General features: G+C 45.5%; 1 protein-coding gene across 3 annotated transcripts in view; it reads right to left on the reverse strand.

The window, feature by feature from the left end:
• LOC101993112 (glutathione S-transferase A2) overlaps positions 1–8,614 on the reverse strand; it is a 92,067-nt gene extending 83,453 nt beyond the window's left edge. For all 3 annotated transcript variants that reach the window (XM_026779513.1, XM_026779511.1, XM_005347587.2), the window contains exons 1-4: positions 8,569–8,614; positions 5,110–5,215; positions 1,874–1,925; positions 1,448–1,580 (exon numbers count right to left, since the gene is read on the reverse strand). In XM_026779513.1, the coding sequence (XP_026635314.1) occupies positions 1,448–1,580; positions 1,874–1,925; positions 5,110–5,196 (272 nt within the window). In that variant the 5' untranslated portion in view covers positions 5,197–5,215; positions 8,569–8,614. The remainder of the gene's footprint in view (positions 1–1,447; positions 1,581–1,873; positions 1,926–5,109; positions 5,216–8,568) is intronic.
• Positions 8,615–10,211: the final 1,597 nt, after the last annotated feature.

Genomic DNA, 10,211 nt, shown 5'->3' on the forward strand with positions numbered 1-10,211 from the left:
TCTCTCTCTCTCTCTCTCTCTCTCTCTCTCTCTCTCTCTCTCTCTCTCTCTCTCTGACATGATTTGTTCTCAACGACTATGCAGAGATTCTCAGAGCTAAGAAGCTATCTCCCAGATAAGCTCAAAACAGGGCCCTGAAGATCTCTCATTCTGCTCAGGGGCATCTAGGTCAGTGTTGGATGTTCTCCACCCGATTCTCATAACAGCTCAATCTCCAGCTGCATTCTGGCCATGGTAACATTTGTCAAGACATGACTATTTCTGCACTCATTTCAACCACAGCACACACAGACACATGCATCCCTTGTTCTAAACTGTATTTCACAAGGTGCTTTGGGGAGAGTTTCACTGTCACACTTCCACACACTTCCGATTTTGGCCGTGCAAAGGTAGTATTCTGTGTTCCAATGCATCTGTCACATTCTAAGACTGCTGACACCCTCCGATGATTTCAGAGTCTGATCCCCACTCCCTCTGACCCCAATCCTGCCACTGTGGCAGCTGCTCTAGGAGGATTGATTGCTTCCTTCTTAACCATGTGGAGATGGGAAATATGACCGGAGCCAGGAACATGTGCCCTGCAGTCCACTCACTGAACATCATAAAATGTTCACGCTGTATCTTTGTTTTGCTTCCCTCACCCCTTCATGTATGTTTATGGCAAAAATCATACGTTGTGCTCCTCTTTCATCTTTTATTGAATATCATGGCTGATTGTACCATGAGAAAATTAAAAATAATGCTGCTAAAAGCATTTCTATCCAAGCACTGTTATACCTGAATCTCTGTTTCCCGTGGACAAAGGTTTCTTGCACTAGGGTTTCTGGCTAGCATCATATTTAAATTTTGAGCAACTGCAATACTCCTTCACAGTGGTTTATGACAGAAGGATTTTATCAAGCAGAGTGGGTTCCAGTCAGCGTGGTGCAGTCCATAGAACTGCATTAGTGCTGAGTGAAATGATTCAGGTAAACCTGGTCCTTGGGAATCTAAGTCTTGTTGAGTTGGCTAGGCCATAGAACTGGCTGGGAATTCAAGTTTTTGCTCTCCACTATTCCTATATATGGGATGTGGGAGGCAGTTCCTTCCCCTTTCTTCCCTAGGACTCCTCCTCCATCCTCAAGCCCTGTGACCTTAGCCCAAAGCTGTTGGCTGAGGTCCAGCACTGAAGCCTTGGGCACCTGGAGTCATGGCTCCCCCATGCTCACACACTTGGCCACCGTGTTTGCAACTCTGTCCCTGTGCTGTGCTGACAACATCATCCTTGGCTGTAGCCACACTCACCTGCATCCGCCTCATGTGCCCTTCCCTCTCCTCCATGGACTCTTCCATACTTAGCCTAGGTGAAATAACCAGTCTGCTCCTAGACATAAACCCTGCCACCCTCTTGCTCATTCAAATCCTTCCTTTGTTTCCCCTTGGAGTAATAACAGGAAATATACCGTACAGGGCTCTCTCCTTTGCGTCCTTCCCATAGAGGTCATATTTGGTGGCGATGTAGTTGAGAATGGCTCTGGTCTGTACCAGCTTCATCCCGTCAATCTCCACCATGGGCACTTGCTGAAACATCAAACTCCCATCTGTGAAAGAAGAAAGGAAAATGATTGTGAGGTGTCCAAGTCTCACTTCTCAGGAGCACAAAACATGTATTGAAGTTTCTGAACACAGAGAGGGAAATAAGTGACTGGTTCTCAGACTTTCAAGCTGAACCCCATTTACTTTTACCTTCTGTTTTCATTTTCAGACCCTTCAAGGAGCCCCATCACCTCCATCACATCCCTCTGCCATCCCTGACTGTTCCCACCCATCACCTGCTAACATCACCTTCTGGTAAACCTTCTAGTAGGCACCACATAGTGACACTTGATGTTACCTTTGATTAACTTTTCCATGTCTGCTGGGGCTTCTATAAACTTCTCTTCAAACTGAAAGCAGAAAAAGAAAATGCATTCTCATTACCTCGTTCTGTATCACTGTAGACTTTTGAACTTGCGAGCATCCTTTGTGGTAGTGTATCTGCTGAAGTTGAGACTCCCAAGAGATATGAAGTATCTGATCGTGACCACATGGAAATTCAGTTTAAGCCCATCAAGAAAAGGGTGTTGATTATAATAAAGCTTCTTATTCCTGTGGTGTTCCTCCACCCTGACCCACCATGTTCATTCTTTGGAGCTAAGAAGAGAGTGATCTCACTAGAAAACCAGCACTGGGAAACTGAGACTTTGTGCTCTCAGGAAAGCTAACTCTAATGATATAGAATAGAAGTTTCTACGTATACAAAATGGCTATTTCATAGACCCAAGATAACATGAAGTGTGTTTTCTTCAAGATTTAGTATTGGTAATTTTAAGTGTGTGTGTGTGTCTGTGTGTGTGTGTGTGTGTGTGTGTGTGGTCTTGCACATGGGAATACATCCATCTCAGAGGTTAGAGTTCATAGAGACCAGAGGACAGAGATTCCATTAGAGATGGAGTGATGGGCAGTTATTAGCTCTCATGTATGGGAGTTGGGAGAATTAGAAGGTTGTCAGCATGTGCAATAGGACTTTAAAAACAAACCATTACTCTAGCCCCACAGCAAGTTGCTGACATTGCAGGGCTGTTGTTCTGTTTCTAAAAGATTTGTTTTGTTTATGAAAATTATATGTTTTTGTGTGAGGGTATGCATACCCAATGACTGTCTACTCTGGACTTTTATATGGGATCCTGGGATCAAAACCCATGTGGCTTAATCTTTAACCACCAGCCATCTCTCCAGCCATCTAGAGTAATTTAAACCACTTCGTTCCTTTCACAGTTCAAAGAAAATTTTCAGTCATGAAAGGGTGAATATCAGCTTCTACCATGCGTGGTCATACAGTTTGTGGACAATTTCATAACCCCACAGATTGGACTGACAGACAATGAAGTGACATCAACAGCGTGCACAGCACTCAGAGAGGTACAGGGAGTGGTGACAGTCATCATGGAGATGGCTGAACTGTGATGGGTTTGGTGCGTATGAGGGGGATGATGACAATGGCAGCCCGTGGGCACACTGAGCTGGAAGGTCCGAGCCAGGGTCTCTAGCGGTCTCTGCCCACTGCCTTCTCAGTCACTAAGGACACAGAAGAGGAAGGCCTGTGCAGAGGCCCCACTCCCTCCTCGTGATCTGAATCAACAGTCCAGTGGCTTAGAACATCCCCTGAGCCACAGAGCTGGTGTAAAGACACTGGCACCCAACTATTCATGTATTTAAAAAATCCTCCTGGGCTGGCACTAGCGTGTCTTGGTTCTTATGCCCTCCTTCATTCAGAAAGGATCAGCTGAAGCCCTGTTCCTTTAGGAATGGAGCTGGATTCCAGAGTGGAGGGAAACACGTTGCCATGACTCTGAGGGAGAACACCAAAGCCGCCTTCACAAGACACAACTTCATCTTTTACCCTTCCCATTCTGCTCCTGTCTGAGGAGGACAAGATCTCAGTAGCTTCCAGGACTTCCTCTCAGGAAATTCCAATTGGTGAGCTGGAAAGTGTTTTTCCCAGTGACACCTCTGAAGGGCAGCACTAAGGAATTTTCTGCTCTAAAGCTGGAAAAAAATTTAACCTTAGAATTTTGCTTCCAAGCTCACTTGGGCCTCTCTCGCACTTTCCTGAAAGCTCACAGAAGTGGGGCCACCTGAATATGGCACCTCTGTTTTACGTCCTACCTATACCCTCCTGACCAGCCCTGCACCTGGCATTTGAAAGTTTCTACAAACCAATACTGAGTATTGCTTTTTTGTGGCAGGCGGTGTGTTTCTGTATTCTGTGTCAGGGCTCCCATTTGTCTTGTTTTTCTTTAACTTAACTCTATTGAACATCTCTTGTATAATTTACTCCTTTTCATAGTATTTATATTATAGGAGTGCAGACCAGAGGCGTGGGCACCCTCTGAGGCTAGAGCAACGCGCAGTTGTAAGCAGCCTGTGTGGGGCCTCTGCAAGGACACCATGGGGATTTGACCACTGAGCCATCACTTCAGTCTCCTGTCCCCTTGAAACCATTTTTATCATGGAAATTTCTGATTCTAAGATGTAAAATCACACACAAGACACAAAAATCCTCACCCATCAATCAACAGCTTCAATAGCACCCAGGTAATGTCCACCGGTTTCATCTCTGCCCATCTTCTCTGTGACTCTGATTTTAATGTCAGACTTGAGGTGTCAAATGTCCCCATCGCAAACACTTTACCGTGATGTATCCAAGTGTAAGTACTCTTTTTGAAAGAACAGTGTCAGACTTAAAAATCAAAATATCATACCATAACCTGCAATAAGCAATTAGTATTGTCTAATGATCAGAATTCAAATTTATATTTCTATACCTTTTTTTGTAACTTTATTCAACTCAAATAGGAAAGTAACCAAATAACTATTTGATTCTCTTCTATTAAAAACATCTTTAGGGGCTGGAGAGATGGCTCAGTGGTTAAGAGCACTGGTTGCTCTTCCAGAGGTCCTGAGTTCAATTCCCAGCAACCATATTGTGGCTCACAACCATCTGTAATGAGATCTGGTACCATCTTCTGGCATGCGGGCATACATGGAAGCAGAATGTTGTATACATAATAAATAAATAATTCTTTTTTTAAAAAAAAAGAAAGCATCTTTTAATATGAGTGTGTTCTTTGGTACAGAGCAAAGTAAAATTTTCATTTGTTCAAATCAGTGAATTTCTTTCTTAATACAAGATGACTATCATTTTTTTGTGGGGTTGGTATTCACATTTTTACTGAGTGAGCAACAGGAAAGGGGGCCTCTTCCATCAGGTTCTTCAACCATCCGAGGCTTAGTCCTGCCCTGAGGTCCTGGTGGTGGCTGAGCATATTGGGCATGTTCCCATTATCCCCCACAGGCACTGGGTTTCTGTAGCATGTGGCCTGGTTGATCAAGGTGACATACTTAGTGTAAGGGTTGACTGAGGCATAATTATAGTCCCAAACATCTTGATCTTGGTAGAGTCGTGGGCACCAAGACAAATACCATAAGGTAAAATTGTATCCAAATTTCCTTGTATGGAGCCCCTCAGCTTAGAGAGTATTTAGACTTGTGTTAGGTCCCGTTCCAGAAGAGCAATGCACAACCTACCTCCACCCCTGCTGCAGCCAGGAGCCACCTGATGCCCTCCATCCTGCCCCGGCCATTGAAGTAGTGAAGCACGGGCTTCCCAGCCATGGCCGCAGATGTGGTTTCACTGTGAATGGAAAGCAAAGAGATCAATCCTGGAAACTGCGCTCTGGGATGTGGTCAGTAATACAGCACTAGCGAAGGGCCGTCTGCCGCCTTTTGCAGGGGCCCAGGAAGGTCTACTGACTAATCTCTCACCCGTCAATGAGGGCCAACCTACAATTGCACCAAACAGGTCTCAGCTGGTCATGTGCCTTCACTTTGAGGACATAGACAGAGCATCTCGGACCGTATAGATGAAGGACTGGGAGCCTGTTGAGTTTCCGAAAGCAGACCATCATGGAGGGGATGAGAAAAAGACCCTCCTCAGTCTTTTGGTTCCTGGGTTGCTAAGTTCAGAAGCTTTTGATGGCTTCATGTCACCCTGGCTGTGCCAAACCCTTGTTCTCCCCACAGGAGAAGGGCCCATCTCTTGGTTGCAGGTCTGTTTCCCACTGCTAGAATGGATCCTGTTCTATGATCCAGAAGGTGGTAGTTGATGCATCAACTTCATATCACAGGGAGTTACTGCCTTTGGTGCACACCACATAAAAGGCAGTTGCTCATGTGAACTGCATGTAATCACCACAGAGTTTGTTGGTGAGTAGCTGCCCCTGCTTCCAGTCTACAGGAGAGATAGATGTGCAGACAGTCACAAGAGGAGGAAACCCTGGTAAGTACAGCTCAGTTTCTGCACAGTGAACCCACATACTGGGTCCTGCTGCTCAGTGGGCTGTAAGTCAACATCATGTGTCATGGGCAGTGTCTTCAACTTGTGTTATGATAGGAAATTTCAGAGTCTGTATTTTAAAATGGACTCTGCCTGTGTGTTAGTATGTGTATGTGTGTTAATGTGTGTGTGTGTGTGCATATGTGAGTGTGTAGTAATGAGGCGAGCAGGCCTGCTTTACGTCCCGCCCGGCTCAAAAAGAGGGGGAAATGGTGCGGGATAATTGTCTGTATTCTTTCAATCATATTTTAAATAAACACTGATTGGCCTGGCAGGAAGTAGAGGCAGGTCAAACAGACAGGAAGTAGAGGCGGGACTTGAGAAAGGAGTATTCTGGGTTGAAGAAAGCTCTTCCCACAGTCCAGCCCAGACCACTGAAGAAGCAACATGTGACATTCCTCACTGAAAAAGGTACAGAGCCATGTGGCTAACAAAGATAAGAATAACGGATTAATATAAGCTACAAGAGCTAATAAGAAGACTGAGTTAGCTGGGCGGTGGTGGCACACGCCTTTAATCCCAGCACTCGGGAGGCAGAGTCAGGGGGATCTCTGTGAGTTCGAGGCCAGCCTGGTCTACAAGAGCTAGTTCCAGGACAGGAACCAAAAAGCTACGGAGAAACCCTGTCTCGAAAAATAAAAAAGAAAAAGAAGAAGAAGACTGAGTTAATGGGCCAATCAGTTTATAACCTAATGTAGACTCTGTGTGATTTTCTTTGGGACTTGCCAACTGTGGGGACCTGGGCAGTGCCAAAACCCCAACAAGCAAGCCCATTCATGTTACATGGAGTGTGTATATATATGTGTGTTAATGTGTGTGTGTGAGAAAGAGTGTGTGTGTGTGTGTGCTTTAGTGTGTGTGTGTGTGCACGTTGGTGTGTGTGTTGAGTGTGTGTGTGCACGTTGGGGTGTGTGTGTGTGCTTTAGTGTGTGTGTGTGCACGTTGGTGTGTGTGTGAGTATGTGTATATATGTGTGTGTGTGTACATTGGTGTGTGTGAGTGTGTGTGTGTGTGTGTGTGTGTGTGTGTGTAAGTACCCATGGCTGAAGTGGCTAGGAAGGCTACAAGAAGACATCAGGTCTCCAGGGCTGTGGGCTCCTCCCACCAGTTCAGCATCACCAGACCTCAGCAACTTTCTGACCCCTCAGACATCAGCCTCCCTGCCCTCAGGGCACAGCTGCTTCTCTTGGGCACCTGGCAGTTTCCTACAGCACTGTATAATGCTCTGTTCTTTTTGTCTTTCTGTTTGCTTTTCTCTGTTTTCTCTGTGAACTCTCCTTTGCCCTGGAATGTCCAATACTGGGACTTCACAGAGACTCTGAAATGCTGAGGCTTTCAGATCTCTGCCCGTACTGCAGAACCTTTAACCTCACGGTTTTAGAGCTGCACACTGTCTCAGAGTCCGCTGGTCTTCTCCAGATTAGTGATGAATGCTTTGAACCTTAGCATAGGGTTGGCCGCATAACAGCTGACGGTCAGAGTTTGGGTTTAACCTCGTTCCTCTACAGACTCATTTCTTCCTGCCATGTCTTCCTACGGAATTTTAAACTGTTTTCTGGTCTCCCATTCACTTCCTCATGCACACATTTGTGACCACAGGACATCAGTAGATAGCCTTCTGCTTGCTATAAGGTTTAGCCCACAGTTCTCAGATGTCTCAGAGTTCAATAGTTCAAGATTTACACTTTTTTCATTTGCTTTCTTGGGATTACCATCTAAAAACAGGTTGTGTTGTTTTTGATTAAATAATAAGATTTTTTTTTGCTATTTTTTCGAATCAAAGTTTCTCTGTATGTTTGGTGCTTGTCCTGGAACTAGCTATTGTAGACCAGGCTAGCTTCGAACTCACAGAGAACCACCTGCCTCTGCCTCCCGAGTACTAGGATTAAAGGTGTATGCCACCACTGCCCGGCAAATAATAAGATAGTAATAAAGAAACAAATCCTAAGTGTGAAACCTGCTACTCTGCTGTTTAAACAGAATCATCAAAGCAATCAGAATCCAAAGGACACAAACTAATGGGGTAGAAATCGAAACTGGGGAAGGGCTTTGGTAGGGAGGCCTGGGAGAGATGGGTGAATTCAAGTTCTCAAGTGAGAGGAATCTGCACGTTCTCTGTGAGACTGGAACACAGTTCAAGAGAAGAAAGTTATTGATCTCAGGTTTGCCTGAGAGCACAATCCAGGTCTACTCCTCACTGTCCTAAATCCCTCGCCCTTAGATTCCCTTGTAAATATCTTAAGCCCCACCTTCAGTTCAATGAAGCTGGAGGAGGAAGTGGAGAAGGAAGGAAAGGAGAGAAGAAGGGAAGAATGAAGACCAGGACAGAGGAAACAGGAAGTAATGAGGAAGAAGGAATGGAGGAGGGGGGAGGACAGAAAGAGAGGAGCAGGGGAGGAGAAATAGCTTGCTACTCAACATTCATTAACAAAATAATTCATACGAACCAGAATCAAACACAGGTAAAGTCAATGGTACTGAGCAATGAATCTTACAAAGTGTATATATAAACATAAGTACATATATGGAAACTACATAATAAAACCAGCTCCTTTGTACAATTAATGCATGCTAAAGAGAACACTGGAAAGCTGTTTTCCACTGATGCAGACATGGAACTAGTTACACAGGTTATAAGAGAGAGAACTGACCTAGTGAGAGTCCAGACTTCCGCTCTGCTCAGCTCCTCAACTCCTGCCCCACGTGAGTGTGGAAGCTGCTTTAATAAGGCGACCTTTCTCATCAAGGGGGTGGGGACCAATAGGGAGCAGCCACTCCTGTGGACTCACACAGGGTTCAAGATTCCAGAGTTTCATGATAGACTAGAAAGCTGACAAATCAGGGACGGGCTCACAAGCCACCACCCTCTCCGGAAGATCTGGATCCTTGGGTGTTTTCATTGGTTTAATTCTCCTGTGTCTCTAAGTAACCTCTCATGCGTGTTCCTGGGAACAACCCTAATGAAGCACGTTGCTCAGGACAGAAGAAACAAGGGAGGGAGGACTGAGCTAGAAGCATGAATGGTGTCCCAGAGTCAACCAAGGAACCCTCAGCTATGATAAGATGTGACTTACATCTACTGAATTTGGGGGAAAGTTTGTGAATTAGCCTTAAATTACAGAATTAATTGTCTCAAACTCAAGGCTAAGCCGAAGTTATTTTACAATGTCCCCTGCTTATTGTATCTGATGAGAATGCTATTGTCCTGCAATAGATTATTTGTCTTAATCTTTGTCCTGTTTTAATCAGGAACTGAAGGGCAAAAATAATTTCACAATTCACACTTAATTTCACCTGGATGGTCATCAGCACATTGTCCCAGCATGCTCTGGGTCTCTGTGTATCTGTGCATCCCTGCAGTTTCTGCTGTGGGGAAGCTGTCATGTCACCATTAGCAATGTCATTACAAGACAGAGAATTACGGTTACTTCCTGCCAAATTTAGACTCAGAGCTCTTATCCACAAACAAGGATTTCTGGCACTGACTTCACTTACAGACCCACAAGTTCACTTGAGATTTTAGTTATAAGCATTGGTACATAGGTCTTGGGTTATTAATCATTGTATGCTGACCTCAGTGGCTTCAGAGATGCATGTCACTGCCTGAGTCTGCACATCCTCCAGTGTCCAGGACTGGCCCCTTTGTATCCTGGTGTGCACTGCTAATTTCTCCCCAGCTGTAGAATCCACTCCACTGCTCTACAAACATCTGGCAAAGCAGCAGTGCTGCCCTCCAGGGTGATGCACATGTGCACAGCACAGGGTCTCAAGTCCATGTGTCAGTCAGTTCCAGGGAAGAGTTGTGTCTGACACAGCTCATGAAAGAGTCCATGTCACAGGCAGCGAGCTCCTGGCAGAGGATAAAGGAAACTTGTGGGGAAGGCGAGTGTCCCAGGAGAGCACTGTGGAGACTTGCTGGGGAGAACTGGAGATCTCAAGAGCACAGCAAGGGCTGAGTCAGGAGCTCTGCTGAGGGTGCTGTTGTCTCAAAACTGAGTCCATTGTCCCTGCCCTGAATGGAAGGGAGCCCTCAACTCCCTTCCATTCAAAGTTTAGGGTCACTTGATCTAGATGTTTGTGACAATCTGGACACTAACCTTCTGCTATCACCTTGCTCTAAGGTTGCTCTAATGTTGGTGCCATTTTCCTGGGTCCATGTCCCTGTTCTTCTAGCCTGCCTGCACTTTAGTCTTTCTGCAGCCCAGGTTCCACACTCACCATTGCTTCAGCTGGGCCTGCTCCTCTCCATCCAGGGCTACCTCATCAAGTCCCTGTCTAGACAGCACAAAGCCCT

Source organism: Microtus ochrogaster, chromosome 5 (genome assembly GCF_000317375.1).
Source record: "Microtus ochrogaster isolate Prairie Vole_2 chromosome 5, MicOch1.0, whole genome shotgun sequence".
Taxonomy (NCBI): Eukaryota; Metazoa; Chordata; class Mammalia; order Rodentia; family Cricetidae; genus Microtus; species Microtus ochrogaster.